General features: G+C 39.9%; 2 protein-coding genes across 2 annotated transcripts; one reads left to right on the forward strand and one right to left on the reverse strand.

Annotated features, from left to right (window-relative positions):
* The first annotated feature begins 69 nt into the window (after positions 1 to 69).
* LOC136411708 (UNC93-like protein MFSD11) lies at positions 70 to 3,552 on the forward strand. The gene is made up of 7 exons (XM_066394372.1): positions 70 to 388; positions 1,924 to 2,096; positions 2,159 to 2,335; positions 2,390 to 2,667; positions 2,718 to 2,840; positions 2,893 to 3,197; positions 3,269 to 3,552. Exons 1-7 carry the CDS (start codon positions 302 to 304, stop codon positions 3,437 to 3,439), a joined length of 1,314 nt encoding a protein of 437 aa, XP_066250469.1. The 5' UTR covers positions 70 to 301; the 3' UTR covers positions 3,440 to 3,552.
* Positions 3,553 to 3,742: 190 nt separating this feature from the next.
* LOC136411837 (meteorin-like protein) lies at positions 3,743 to 13,576 on the reverse strand. The gene is made up of 4 exons (XM_066394594.1): positions 13,233 to 13,576; positions 5,320 to 5,430; positions 4,922 to 5,265; positions 3,743 to 4,863 (listed from the first exon to the last, which is right to left on the reverse strand). The coding sequence occupies exons 1-4, from the start codon at positions 13,346 to 13,348 to the stop codon at positions 4,523 to 4,525; spliced, it is 912 nt and encodes a 303-aa protein (XP_066250691.1). The 5' UTR covers positions 13,349 to 13,576; the 3' UTR covers positions 3,743 to 4,522.
* Between the last annotated feature and the right edge of the window lie 2,432 nt (positions 13,577 to 16,008).

The following is a 16,008-nucleotide window of genomic DNA, read 5'->3' on the forward strand; positions in this document are numbered from 1 at the left end:
AATCACAATGAAAAATTATCTCTCCCCTTCTCTATATACCCATTCACAGATAAAATAATAAAGGTACTACAATTTTCAGGCTTGTTTACACAATTATTCGCAATTTCTCAGTGCCCATCAACACACTGTTTCAGCAATCGGTTCGGCAACCGCAGTGAATGGTGAATTACTGCGTGGTACCACATCGCGTTCAGCAAAGAAAAACTGAGGTAAAGCGTTGTTGATGTAGCAATATGGTAACGCATTCTTAGGACCAAAAACGTTGATTTTGCGACTTTTCCTGTGTAATTTGTTTGGTAAAATGGACCGTGGATTCATTAACGTGCTGCTGCTGGGACTAGCTTTCATGCTGGTCTTTACCGCCTTCCAGACATGGTCGAACATTCAAGTGAGTTTAAGTAAATGCTTGTTTACTCAGAAATCAATATTGTTTTGTTAACTGTTAACTTGGAAATATAGGCTTCGTTTCTATGGGAATTAACCCTACTGGAAATGAGTCTCACTCATACAATACTACACGTACTAATTACAAATAAACCAATTTATTTCGTCAATTTCATAAACTTTTAATCTTCGTTCGTATCAATTAAAATTTTTTTATAGCGAAACAATATTGAACTGTTTATTGATCGTGGCGAGATTAGACCAGAATTTCTCCTATCTCGTATTGCATTTTAATTATCATCGGTTTCTTATTTCAACTCTTCAATCTCAAGTAGTGAAATGTTTAACTGTTTGAATCATCATTAGATTTACATGGTTTTTCGGTGTTGACCTCTTTACGTGATTTGCTTAAAGGACACTTTATTAGATGCTTCCTGCTGGCTTTTATCTGCCATAACTTCAGTCTTATCACGCACTTTTAATTTTTTTAATACCATTGGATATTCACCCTTGGTCTAATTTCAGAGGGAGGTGACTTGTTCAATACCAATGAAGTAGTTTGTAATACTTGAATCGCTTGGAAAAATTATTGATTTATCCTCGTTTAAGTCGATAAAAATAATCGTAATTTGTCAAGAGAAATCTCGTTGGCCATAGACCAGTTATACCGTTAACCCAAATGCATATTGCAACAGCAATGATATTGCATCATCGCTAGTTTTACTTGAATTTGTGCTCATATCAAGCATTAATAATGATTCAACTTATCTCAAAACAACTTTAAACTTATTTTGGAATACGCTTCCGAAAACTCCTTGCTGATTCCCTGATGCCAAAAATTGGCTCCATCTGTGATCATTTAATGGAACTAAGTATTGGAAGTTGCTTACAATAAAAAATATTTTAAAGCTTCAAATTGGTGCTGTATTGAATTTATATGACCGAAACCGACAATTTGCAACCCTAATTACCTCTAGTGGTTTAAATATTTCAAAAAATAAACAATAAGTCGGCAAATGTGATGTAAAGAGACGTTTAAGGAAAACATTGTGTATAAACCTCACAAATCTTTAAATAAATGGTCACTAACCTTAAGACAATGTTTCTTGCGACTTTTGAGTTCGAATTTCTATGAATTCTTCCATTTTTGTATCACTTCCACAACCGAAACGAAACTCAAACTTTTGCAACTGAAAAAACAAAACACATCGTTGATCGTCACTTGTTGCGCTAAACTCTTATTGGCTGTAACTGAGTGGCTCCATCTGTGATCAGCTAATGGAACTAAATCTCTCAAAACTTGCTCTGAACTGGAAATATAGATTTAAATATTATAATTGCATTAATTGCTGCTGCTCTAGAGCCTTAAGCACTAAAATTCCCTATTTATAGCTATAAGTATATTTTCGGTATATTACACCTCTTAAAAATCATAGGGTTAATTTTTCAATATTACAAATCATACGTGTTGTTAGCAATTCGAAAAATAGTTTCTTGACAAATTGGTAAAGGTGATTTATTAGTGACTAAGTTTTCCAGAAAATCATGATCGATAGTATCATAAACGACAATAAAAACTTCAAAGATGCTAACGCTTACTACAGCCTAGCCATTATTTACATCGTCATGGCTGTCTTCAATTGGACTTCCCCTTCAGCTATAAGTTTGATCGGCCCTAAATTCGCCATGCTCATAGGAGGAGTCACTTACGTGTAAGTAAACCCTTTGAGTAGAACTTCTACTGTTGAAGCCTATTAATATTTTCATTCTACAGCCTCTTCGTAATATCCTTTTGCATCCCTCGAGTCTGGCTCTTGTATGTGGTCAGCGCCATAATGGGAATAGGAGCTGCCCTCATTTGGACCGGTCAAGGAAACTACTTGACGTTAAATTCAAATGACCAAAGTATATCTAGGAATTCTGGTGTATTCTGGGCTATGCTTCAAATGAGGTATGAAATTAAGACATTCCAATTTTCTCTGTTTATTTTAAATGTTTCTTAAAGTATGTTCATTGGCAACACGTTCGTCTTCTTCGTATTTCGGGGCAAAGACATCATTGACAGCACCACCAGGCAAATTGTAATCTGGACTTTATCGGGCATTGCCGTGGGCGGTTTAGCAGTCATGGTGTTTTTTCCCAAACCAGTCCACACGGAAGAAAAGCCTCCAGAAGAGACCTCGATGACTGCAACCAGCAAAGCTAAATTAGCATTAAAGGGGGCTGTGCGTCTATTTTTCAACCGTAATATGATGTTGTTATGTCTGACTTTTGTCTATACAGGTCAGCACTGAACTTTTCAACTATTGTAGTTGCAATAAGATTATTTACAGGTTTGGAGCTGGGCTTCTGGAGCGGAGTCTACGGATCTTGCATCGGCTCCAGTGATGTGTTGCCCAATAGCAAACAACTAATGGGAATTTCTGGAATTTTCATTGGACTCGGGGAAGTCATAGGTTTGTTCCTTTTGAAATTTGATGCGTGGGGACTTAAAAAGCAATGATCCAGCTGGGGCGGCCTTCGGCATCCTCGGCTCTAAGACCAACAAATGGGGCAGGGACCCCATAGTGATTTTAGGGTTCATCCTGCATGTGGTCAGCTTCTTTGTCATTTTCCTGAATATCCCCAACAATGCTCCTTTCAAGGAGACTACGGACCAAGCCTTTATCACCAGCAATGCTGTTCTGGCCATCATGTGTTCCTTCCTGTTAGGCTTCGGAGACGCTTGTTTCAACACGCAAATCTTCTCCATGTTGGGCGGAGTTTATGTCGAGGACAGCACGGCTGCTTTCTCCATATTCAAGTTTACTCAGGTATATTACGCAAAACAACTCTGAAAACATTTCCTGAGTTCATATTCCCAAACAATTTTACTTTATTTTAGTCTGTGGGTGCAGCGATTAGTCTCACTTATGCCTCCAACTTTTACCTTTATGTGCAACTGGGAATTTTGCTCGTATTCGCCATTGCAGGAACGGCCAGTTTTGTGTGGGTAGAGTGGAGACATAAAAGGGATGTCGTAAATGCCGAAGCGTCAGTTTCGGATTCTAAATGAATATTTTAGCTCATTTTGTATTATTATAAATTCCAAGTAAAATGTGGACAAAATGGTGATAGTTGTATTAAGTCTGGTTGCCATTTTATAGAGTTTAATAATTGAGAGTGAATATTTTTATACTAAAGACGTGCGCATATGTAAATACATGTATAAAAATAGATTTATTATTGTTGTCCTTATAGACTTTCATTTATTTTGATGCGTTGAGAACCCTTGGACCAACTTAAGTTTACGTATTGGACTTAGTTTCTCGTAAACGTTAAATCATTTTCGAATTTAATTCCACAATGAATCAAGCAATTCAACATAAAAACTTTATTGAACTTGCCCTATCGGCATTTTTCACATTCATCCAGCATCACTACACTATGAAGTATTTACAATATATTTAATATACTATATCAAACTACAAAATCTTTTATATATATAATTTTCAATAACGTTAATGTACACGAGACCATTATTATTGTTACGTTTATTGGCACCAGCACATGGGAGTGTGCTCACTATCACAGAAACGGACCATATGCGTCTGCACCATGACGACAAGGGTCACAAAAATATAGAATTAGGGAGATTGTTGTCTTGACAGTTGAGACAATATACAATATCAAATAGATGACAAAGATATTTAAAGTTAATGATTAATTTATACGTGAATTAAATGACATGGTGGTGAGGTTAATTTTTTTCTGTCAATATGGTGAACTCAATTACATGTAACAAAAGTTTGCTCTCAATATCTTGCAAACAGTTTAACCGGACTGTATGATATTTTGGTTACAAGGAAAGAAACTACGCCTATTCGAATGGCAACTCATGCTGAAATAGACAAGAATAATTTTTTTTTGTGTCAAAATAACAATCCTCCAACCCTACGTCCTACATCTAAGTAATTTACATCTACCTCGAAGAATATTGGCACGTAGAATTCAAAAGCTTATAGGCCTTTTTCCTCAATGCTGGCAAGCAAGAATCTAATCTACATAGCTTGAGATCACACTCTTCATTGCACTCATCATGTCTCTATTTACACTCTATTTACGAAAATCACAGCACTGTCTAATTGATCAGTCTTTGCTAACTCCGCAGCATGCAATGGGCACGGCCATCCTCGTTCATGCGCCCTGAGAGCAGCGCCCAGGTCTCCAAACGAGGGGCGCAGACCAGAGACAAATCCCCTAATTTTCTGCGGGCCATAAATACAAACTCCCCCAACCCGTGGTTGATTCCACAGTGTTGAGGCATTGTTACTGTTACTTGTTTGCTGGAAAAGGGACCTGGAAGTATGTCATTACTGTCCACTTTTTCTAGGAAATCATCAGCGGCTGTATGGCGAATGAGTTTGGTGATCTTCACGGTCACTAGGGACTGTTCCAGGTGATCGTTGTTCTCAACAGAATGGATGATTCCTCGGGTTACTATATATATAAAAAGGGTCAGTAAGTAGGGATTCTAGAAGGTTTACTATTAACCTACCTAAATCGCTGCTGCAAAAGACATTGGCCAGTTCCTCGTCCGAGCAGGGGCGGCACTCCTCAAGAGGATCGTAGGAATACACTCCTCTTTGCAGAGGTTGCAAATCGTACTCAACTTCACTGAACTGCTTTTCAAAGGACCTCTCATCTGTAGCTTCGATATAAATCGCAGCTTGGTAGTTTTTGCTGTTGAAACACCTCATGGGCTGCAATTCTCCCTCTCCTCTATGGAGGGGAATCAAAGAGCGAGGGCCCTCCAAGTACACTCTAGTCACAGGTCTTCCTGGTTTGGAGGTAGTGCGAATTTTTACACAAGCGCGGAAGTTCCGGTCCTGCCCTGGCAACCTTAAAGGAGTTTAGTTAAGGGTTGAGGTAAATTAATGCTTGGGGATTGTTTACCTGAGGAGTACTCTTAAGGCGCCCCTAGGGTAGAGCCACTTGACTTTCCCTGCAGAGCAGCGCAGGTAGACTGGTGTCACTCCCTTGTCTGAAGTGGGGGTAGTGAGGCCGCTGAAACCGATGAGAAATATTCAATGCGGATCACATAAGTAGCGAAATATCGTTTTCTATTCATTTTTTGGTTATAAGAGGTAAGTAAGACAAAAGAAATATTGCACTGCCTCAAGCCTCATACCATACAAGTCATTTAAATATGAGCCTTTTGTTCATGGGTGACGCGTGGGCATTTAAAGAAACAATACTGGAGCCGGCCCCACCCACGTACCACCAATGGTACCCGGAGAAACACGACCGTACCTTGCGAGATAAATAAGAAAAACCGTTAAGCCAAGATTCAGTCTTAGGCGCGTGGGCGCTAAGGACCCGCATTAGTACCCGATAAAATTGCATTAGGTGGTACCCAAGGTGAGACCACCAAATAACTTTCTTTCGAGTTAACGTAATTGTAGCATTTCAACCGTGTCAATTCCGTGGCTTTCTATACACGCACCCAACCCAGCTTCCATACCTTTTTACCTCACGAGTGAGATAAATACGTTTTTGACAAGTGGGTGATAAAAGCTTTTAATAAGGGCCCTCCAATGAACAAACATTAATGGTGGTAAGCCTCCATTAAAACCCACGGCGTGTGGGTCAGGAGAAATGGCGCTTAAATGCCCATTATCATTACCAGCACAAGCGAAAATTGCATTGAATGTGGGTTTTGCCGTATCGAGAGATACATCCTCTCTATTAAAGAACGTTGATATCTGTGCTGGCACTGATGTTGGTTCTGGTTCAATGCGGGCACGTGTACATGGTACGAATCGATGGGTTCTAAATACCTGCCTGTTTGTGGCACGCGAAACTTGTGCGCCCCTGGTTTCCAGTGGCTCAAATGGGGCACTTTAAAGGCGGTTATTAGCTGGGAGTGCAGTGGCGTGCGTTCGTTGATGTCGCGACAATGTAGATTTCTTAATAATTGTTGTTAAGTTTGTAAAATTAAGATGTCCTAACATCCGAAGCTTGTACGCCCCTGTTTGGCAGTTGCTCGAATGGGCAATTTTCAGGATTCTAGAAGAAATTGTTAAACGTTATTATCTCTAAATGTAATAGCGTACATTTGTTGGCTTCCTAAATCTCAGTTCACTTCTAAAAGTTTTTAATTCCCAGAGAAGTATTCCAAATTTGAAACTGGTACGCCCCTATTTTCGAGTTGCTCAAATGATCAATTTTTGAGGTTTTACATGAATCTATAATCTTATTGCCTACAAATTCATTGATGTACAACTACTCCTTAAGCAGTAGCGTAGTAAAGCCCTTATTTAGTTTATAAAAATCGCAACACCCCTGCAATGGTCTGCCTATCGTAAAGAAGAACACGCATACATCATGTTTTTTACGTCATCGGGAGTACGCCACATTCGTTACGTCATGGAGCGTACGTTACACGGACGGCCATTTTACACACGTCATTCTTTCTCTAATAAAACAGAAATTTCTTACAATTTGAAGTCGAAGGATTCGTTCCTCGCTCGATTCAAAGTTGGATCTTGGAACGCAGCCATTTGGTCGCAAGCCACACTTAAGATTTATAATCGGGGCAGCAAAGGCGTAAGGCGGACAAAGCCATTGTCATTTGTAGCATAAAATCTCCTATAATGGAAAAATGTAAACCAGTTTCGGAGAGAAAGAGTTCGTTACGTTCGGGCGTCGCGTTATTGTTATTTTTTATGGCCCTGCCTTAAGTGCCATATGTCGTTTTATTATGTTCCTGATACCGCCGATTTACATATTATTCGGATGCAGAAGAGATGGAAGGTAGATACGCCAAAGCGTTCCTTGAAACTCTAGACTCTGTGCTATCTTTGCCTCTGGAAACATTAGAATTTGGTCCTTAGACAGCTATTTATTAACATGGAGTTAGTGTGTTATTATTACACGTAAATATTTACAACACGTTCCAGGCATGTGAAACCGACTGAACGAGATTTTTCCCATGAAGTTAATTATTTACTCCTCGGCCTCTGTGTGTATCTTAGACGAGTTCATTAGGCGATTGATGCCATCGACAAAAACAAACTATGCAGCACTAGGTGGTTTTTAATTATTATGCACTCACTCGGATTAGCTGCATCCATCTTACTGCACTTCAGTAAGTCGAGGGACTTGAAAGGTCGTCTTCTACTCTTGCTCTATTAGAGCAAAATGTCACAGGTTTTTTCACACACAGGTTATTGTGAATGGTACACTGTTTTGAATTAGAAAGGGCTCCTCGATTCGAACTCATGCAGCTAAAGCGCTGGGCGGTCTCACAACGAAATGGGAAAACTCAAACTGAAGTGGACTCAGTTCTCAATTCAGTCTAGATTAATGGGCACGTGGTTTTAGACAAAATCCGTCAAACAGGAGCGACACTTTTTATGGAGAAGGCTTGAAAACAAAACAATAACGTTTCGGTTGTCAGTATTAATCTCCGAGGGTCCTCCTGTGTCGCTTGCGAAAAACATCAAATTTCAGACGAAAATGTGGCAGAAATTCCGAAAATTTTGTACCGGTTTGGAGGTTAATTTCGCAAAAAAGTAATGAGTACTCGTGCGAGATTGTGTCCGGCTGAAAACGAGTAAAAATCGCACTTTTAAAATTCGATTTGGTTTGACAATACCGGGAATTTCGCATCGTTTGTGTTCGGGTCTCCGAAGTCGCACGACCACCCAGCAGCATGTCTCGACGAATTTCAAATTGAATGTAAGTAAATATTTCGGTTATTGAAGAGAAAAAGTCAGGGGTGCACGTGAAATACGGCAATGCAGTGCGTGTCTCGCGCTACCAAATAACACTTTGATTACACATCAACAGGAGTGGTTGGAGCCGTGAAATTGCATTAGTAGCATAAATTCCCCCCCACATCTACTATCTCGATTGTTGCTAAATATCCTCAATCCATTAGTAGAAAACGCAAACTCTTACATTAAAAATTCTAGTCATTTTTTAGAAAAATTAAGAAGTGCAGATTTATACTCACAGGTATAGAACATATTTATTGAGGCCGGTTTTAAGGTGGGCCCTATTGGGTAGAGACTCCCCGATGGGATGACGAATGTTGTTTATGCGGACAATCGTCCATTAAACACTTTTAGGAAACACGTCTCCGGCTTATGAATAAATTTGAAATTAAAAGTACCTAAAGGAAACGAGCGATTGATGGAAATTGCCTGTACGCACCAGACAATGCCCCTCGGGGAATTTGAAAAATTATACCTCTGCTCTTTGGGAATACGACACCCTCGATTTCGCTTAAATTCCATCAGCCCCTTTAACGTATCGAATTTTGGCTTGAACGTTATGACCACCTTGGTTTCGGCCCGTCGTGAAAAGTTACTTTGAATTTAAGCACCGATATCTCACAATAATCCGAAACCGACCGCTGACAAAAACTGGATTATTCTGAGATAGTTTTGGTCGAGCGCGGGCACCTCCCGGCGGCTCCCCATTATGCCCGATGATTCAGCTAGTTTTGACATAATCGAACTGTTTAAAAAAGTACCCCGTCGATATAGGAGCTAAAGCGCTGGAACGGTTATTGCTTGATAGAAAACCTTTCTTGCGCTTTATAGACCAACCAACGAACCACTCGAGCCAAAAAAGTCCATACTGTTTACCGCAAACGGAGAGATTTGTTTGCTGTTAATAACAGTTTTTAATAGTCAGATGAATGAAGAGAAAACCTGAAATATTCACGCATTTCAGCAAAGAAGAAGCGATGTACGCTTTTGGTCGCCTGTTTTAACGTTGTATAACTCAAGTCCAAACCCACCTTGCAACATGCACCTATCTACTCATATACCTGAAAAACCCCATCCTCAATTTGGCAGTCCCAGTTCATTATCCCCAGCGTATTTTCAGTAGTATTCCTTTTAGGACTTAAAAGGTCCGAAATGCCGGCCGTAAAAAAGTCCTTTGTGGCTACGTATCGGGAATTGATTGCATTCTCGTATTGCCTTTTTCGATTGCTAATGATCCCCACAACAAAAAGCGGTGTTTTACGAGAAACAACTGTTTATTTCCATGCAAAACGAGCAATTGTGCATGGGCTAATGCGTAGGCCCAGAGCCAACGAACTCGCCCTTATTGATACCACTTGACCAATGTGGGAAAATCCTAAACCAGTAACCCAAATGCAGCTAATTACGTTGCGTGCGTACTCCATCAATTAACTCGGTCAACGGTAGATGCTTCAGAGTTCCTCTTAGATAAAATTAATAATCGTCCATATACGAATATGACGCCGTTTTCGAGTGGTACCCAACAGGCCACTCGAGCCGGTCCACTCCATAATAAAGTGTACACAATATTAAAAGCTCTGCCCCTGCCCACGCCTCGACTTTTTCGAAAAATCTCCTACAGTAGAATTCCGCCTTTGCAGCGCTATGCCCACGTGTCCATCCGTCTCTCTCTTTTGCTCTTGTATTCAAGAGTCAAGAGCACACGCCAAATAACTGCGTTCCCAGCACCCACAATACATCCAATCAGTGAGCGAATCGAACGACAGTTGTTGCAGATCTTGTGATTTAGTCCGCCATCTCGCGCATGTCAACAAGAGCTATAGAATATTCATATCGAGGGGTCCATCTTGGATGTATAACAATGACAACTATGTCACAATTAACAGTAGCAATTCCAGTAGCAGCTTTCCTGGGAACAACATCGCGGGGTCTATCTTTATCTTTACAAATTATCAACTTCTTTTTGATATTGACAGCTGATTAAGTGTCATTCGAATGCTCATACGCAGCAAGAAAATTATCTTGTAGTAAGTGATTTTAATATACTTTATTTTGTCGTGAAGTAGGAACGCAGTGCCCGAACTCAGCGGCCGATAAAATATTCGTATTTGCCATTAGTCCAATAGGTACCGGAGGGTTCTAGCGGCAGAACAATGGCTACGTGGGCAGTGTATTAAATGCATTCGGCGACGAGGGCCTTAAGAGCGGCCTTTTCGTCTTGTTTGCTGCCTTTTAGGGAGGCCGTGCGTTTCAATGTTAATTGGCACAAACCAAAGACCCCGATGATGGTTGCCCTGTCACCCCCGCCCCCCGGAGGGGTGATGTGGAAACCTGCGTCCCCCGTTTTTCCCACACTTATTTTAAGTATAATTTCATACCTGTCCTAATAATAATGGGGTGGAGCGTGGCGCAAGAGAAAGTTATTTAGTCGCTGGTATTGTCCCATCACCCTTCCGGGCACACGACTCGATTTTAAAGGGGACACTTTTGATTACACACGCAACTAGAACGACCTCGTAAACCCAACACGACCACGCCTGGTAAGTAATAAAGGGTCGCCTTATAGGGAACATACGTATTTGGTAGTGGTCGCCTTGTAAAAACAGCATTATACAATATAAGGTTCGCAGTACCATAAGAGTCGTTTTTGCTCCGGGTTCCGGGGAACGTTCAATGGTACATCACCTTATATTAGCGCATAATGCCTCGTTCAATGGGATAATTGCCTGGTAATGGCGTTTTTGGTCTAATCTAATGATGGTTTGCTGCATGTTTACGGTAAATTAATGATGGCAACAAAGAAGTTATCGACGAATGTGGTCGATTTTAGCAAAACAATATTGCGGTTTGATTAGATATTCATATTGCGTTTATCGCTATGGGAACGGTGAGAAGGAAGGGGCCGTTAAAATTAAGCAAAAAGTACTCCATTTTCTTCCAATGTTGTTCAAAAACCACATTTGAGAATTAAAATTCTCAACGGGCAAAAAACAACTTTGTGCAATAGCGCAAATATGCAACACAATTAGAAATGGACTGCAGTATCGAATTAGTTACAGTCGCTTTTTTCTATAAAAAGCAAATTAGCATTTTTATGGATGTAATAAAGTGGTCCGTTGGATGATGAAAGAATACGAAGAACATAATTAACAATGAGAAGTTAAAAATTCCTTTAAATATACTGAGCTGTAGTTGAGAAGGAAGGAACTCGGGTTTTTCCACTGAACACCCTCTAGATTATGCGTTATTTGGATACCTCACATGTTAACTATTGCTGGTATGCACATTTCCGTACCTCTTCCAGCTTTAAAGACTTAGAGCATTTAAATTTGGTTTACTATTTGATTATAAATTATGAAAAAATTTAATGGCGTATCCTCCCTTTCTCTTTCAATGGATTCTAACAATATTTTTTTAAAATTTTAACAATTTTGTAACGCTCTTTCCGTAAGTACGCCACTGCATTTCGAGGAATATGCGATTTTAAAATGAGAGATTTGCTACCTTCGAATTGATTTTAAGGAATTTTCCATCGTAAATGGTAACAAAATGCGATTTAATTTCGGTTACCTCTTACGGATTAGTCTGTCGTTAACGAGGGTCATAGATAAGAATTTCAAGGGTCGTTCAGGTCGAATTTCGACAAGAGGGATGGCAAAGTGATAAGGGGCTTAAAAGATAAAGAAGTTGGGTAAACCTTCCATTAATAGCCTCTTTTTGAAGAGCACGTGTTTGGCAACAATGTGCTTTGTTACATCCCGCAATGGGATAAATGACAGTTCCGGTGTCCCAGGCGTTTTTGTACCCACTTACGCACTTAAAATTAAACTGGATTATAGCAGGCCACTCCGACTGTCTTACTCATTATCGCCTGGATGTGGAGTTGTGAAAGCTCCCGACGGGCTTTTCCCATAACTCTGAGCTAGAAAAAAGTGTTGAAATTCCCGCTCTCAAAAGGGGGCCGTGTTTTATGAGATTTCCGAGTCCGGACCATCTGGCAACTTGTCGATGCAAGCTTATCGCCATTAGCAAACAGCTCTAAATCATCGACGAATACAAATACCCGGGCCCATTAAACCAACAAGTTCCATACACAACTTTCCTACTTATCAGCACAATAATACTTGCGGCGACGACTTAAAGACAAATACGAGCCCGCTTATCTGGTATTTGCTGAAAGCTGTTGAGTCAAAAGGTTCATAAAAGATGTGGTTCCTTTATACCTTTAGACGATAACGATTCGCTTCTAATCTCTGTGAACACGTTAACCAGATCCTGCACCAGTTTTCAGCAATTGCTGCACGCGTATGAATCATTGTTTTAATTTGCTGTCAAGGTTTGAGTGAATGAAACGTTAGCAATTTCCAACATTTGTTTTGTTTAAATATTAGGCAGAGAAGTGGTATTTCGTCAGCATAGTATGGTCACTTTTGCGTAGAAAATTCATCAATCAAAACCTTAAAGGCCCTGGAATATAATTTCAGCTTGACAATAAACAAATTTCCCATTTGGCCATCGCGATCACCAGATCTGGCATTTCTCGAAAACCCAATTAGCTCGCTGGCTTTGCGGAAAAAAATTGGCCAAATGTGGGCAATTTCAACACACAATACGCCTGGGAGTTTGTTATGGTTTTTGGCATTGTTTTATCGATGGAGATGGGTACCATGTGTGGTTCTGACGCCATAGTGGCGGCAAATGCGGGCAAAAGTTCATTAGCGCAGCCCACAAAAGTACGTGATCAAGGTAGAAATGGCCCTTAATAAAGGGAGATTTTTTATCTTACGTTTCTACGTCCCAGTCGTTTATTGCCCAGAAAAATGTTCCCTACATCTTGTAAGTATCACCACTCTCTAAACAAATACATAAAATAACATAAACCAGAGCAGCAATAAAACAACATACGGTTTATGTTGTATATGTACATTATATGCAGCACAATGGTTCTGCCTCATTTATTGTAGGCAAATTACTCGGTACCACTTAGAAGCAGCTGCTCAATTACCCCGGGCACATGCCTTAATTGAACTTTAAATCTGGTTCTATTGAATTTAATTGATTGGCGCAATTCCAGGGTAATAAACTCACCTTCCAGTCCAATCGCACTCATCCCCCATGATTGAAGCGCCCACCAGGTTCAAAATCACCCCCCAAAGCACCACGGCAGTCCCCCATTTCCTCGTCAACGCCACCGGCATTTTCATGGAACTACTCCCTTAGAAATGTCACTGCTACATTATTTCCCGAAAAGTACTGTTGTGCGTAACTCTGTGCGTAATGCGCGCGATTATCCGGACCCACCTTATCAGTACTACGCTCGAACAAGTTGTACCAGCACGGACCAAGGAACGGACCCAACAAGTGGTGCGCCAAGGAGCGCTCGGAGCGCCGAAGGGAGCCGAATGGAACCGATCGTGGTTTTAAATCCCCACTGTTGGTAGCTATATGTAACGCTCTTTTGTTATACGCGGAGATTTGTTGTGAAAGGTCTCGAAGGGGGAATGAAAATGGGGACCCCAAAATACAGGGGGCGGGCGAGAGTTCAGTCTTGAGATGTGTAGGTTTTCAGCTACCTTTTGGTTCGCAGAAATGTCTAAAACAACGAGTAAAAATACGGATATTGGAGGGAGATTTTTGATGTTACGACTTTCTTGTAATTTTGATTGCCGATCTGTTAGAATCTCTTAAGTTTAACCTTCGAAAAGAGTTGCTGTTTTGTGGCTAATTTGAGAGATTGATGTGTCAGGTTCCAACTTTTTGTACTTGGAAGGGCAAAGGCGCAGGCAGACTTAAGACAAATGAGAAAGAGTGCTATTTTCCTTAACTTTGAACATTTTATTAGCGTTAAAGATTCAAGATACTCCACTACATCACACACGAATTCATATTGTTAAAACGCTGAAAATCAATAATAGTAACAAAAATTATAAAATTCCTGTAAGTTTGGTTGCCTATCTCTCCGACTCCCGACCATTTTTCTCCTGTATTTATCTGTATTTACCTGTATCAGGATTCCATGAAGTTTTAAATGTGAGATTACTCGATTTCGAGAATTTATTTCTGCAATTTCCAATTCGCAAATAGGAGAATTTCCCATCGAATTTTGGATGTAACTCAATCTAAACATGTTAAAACGGCAAATTAATGGTTTAATAAACAAAATGAATCGCAATACAAAAATAATTGAATTCTACGTGTAAACATGACAATTTTAAGAACAACATGGCCGCCTCTTCATTTCGGATTGGTTGGGTTTGACATGTCAGTTCTGCCTTACCTGCGGTAGGTTGTCGCGTCGCGATGAGAAAAGTATTAAAATTTAACAGAAAACGTATAGAAATGAAGGTAGAAGTTATGTCTATTCATTTCGGAATGTTTTCCAAGTAAAAATCGATTTTTAACTGCGGAAAACGACGATTTAAAAATGGTGAATAACGGCTGCTAGTACAATGTTGCCACATTCATTAAAGCTGCAAATTTGAAATTCTTCTTCAAAGGAGTTTTGCTGCTTATAATCTTCGGATTTGTTGAAATTGTATCCATAAAAAATGCAGGTTTTCGCTATAAATAACACATTTTTTTTATTATAAAGGCTTTTATGTGACATTAAAATGGATCATAAAAATAGCGAAGATGAATGTGGCGTTGCCAAATTAGCAGCTCCGTTCTAAAGCGCATAATCAAAAATAATTCGAAACGTATATTAGAGATGACGCCACCGTGCATTTAATTAATATCTTACCGTTCAACTATTTCAAATTTATTTCCTCTTAGCAAATATTGTGATTTTCTGGTCGCACTACTTCTAACGCGCTCCTCGTATTTTCGTCTGCAAGAGCGAGATAGCAACAGTTGTCAGCAATTTTATCTGGAGGGCATAAATACAGGCCTATTATGCAGTTATTTCAGCGAACATATGTTCGTCTGTAGGAGTCAGATCTGGTCGACAAAGTTAATTTATGAAAGTATCGAAAAAAAAACTATTTGTGAGCAGCAGAGCGAGGAATCTCGGTCGATTTTGATTGCAATATAGTGGAGTGAGCGGCATTGAAAAACCACTCACTCCACCTACCGTGCGGGTGCTAACGAAAAACTTAAACAAAAGTTCCAAGATGGCCGGTTTCCCGGTACTACCCATCTTTTTGTTTCCTCATTTGATTAGCACGTATTGCTCAAATAACGCTCCGTGCCTTCGACGGGTACTTGGAGGTGTTAAAAAGCTTGAGAACGCGAAAAAACGGTTCCTCGGTTGAATTTTGAAATTAATATCCACTCCAGAGTGAAAAAGTGTTTGTCTTCACATTTAGTAGGCGACGAACGCGCATTGGAGTGTAGGTAATGAGATTCAATGTTAGACTGTTTGTTCAATAAAGCGTATGGGTATTTGGTATTCGTACTTGTACGGTCACAGGCATACTTGGGACGTCACAGTGGCCAAAAGTTTTATGGGAATTTTGTTCACATTGAGGTTCAATCCTCAGTTTTGTGAGAGACAAATTTGGCTTTTTTTTGTTGTTGTTTAGTTAGGTTTTTCTTTCGATTTTCCGAAGGAACCTCAGTGGCGTACCTAGTTGGTTTTTCGGAATATGTATGAATTTTCAACAGTTTTGATTAACAAGCAACAATTTTTTCGTTTAGAATTTTCTACCCCTTTCAGTGCGGCATTGATTTCTTACAAAAATTACAATTATAAATCTTTCGCTACTTACGGCTTCCATGAATTTTTCCTCCTCTGTTTTTATTGAATTTGATTTAATTAAAAACATGTTTTACAGCGTCCCCTTGTATGAGTGGCAGATCTAGAGGGTGTAGGTGCGCCTTGATTAAAAGCAAATTCGTGTCAACCATTTACCATTTCCTGTGA

The sequence above is a fragment of the Euwallacea similis genome, chromosome 10, assembly GCF_039881205.1.
Source record: "Euwallacea similis isolate ESF13 chromosome 10, ESF131.1, whole genome shotgun sequence".
In the NCBI taxonomy this organism is placed as follows: Eukaryota; Metazoa; Arthropoda; class Insecta; order Coleoptera; family Curculionidae; genus Euwallacea; species Euwallacea similis.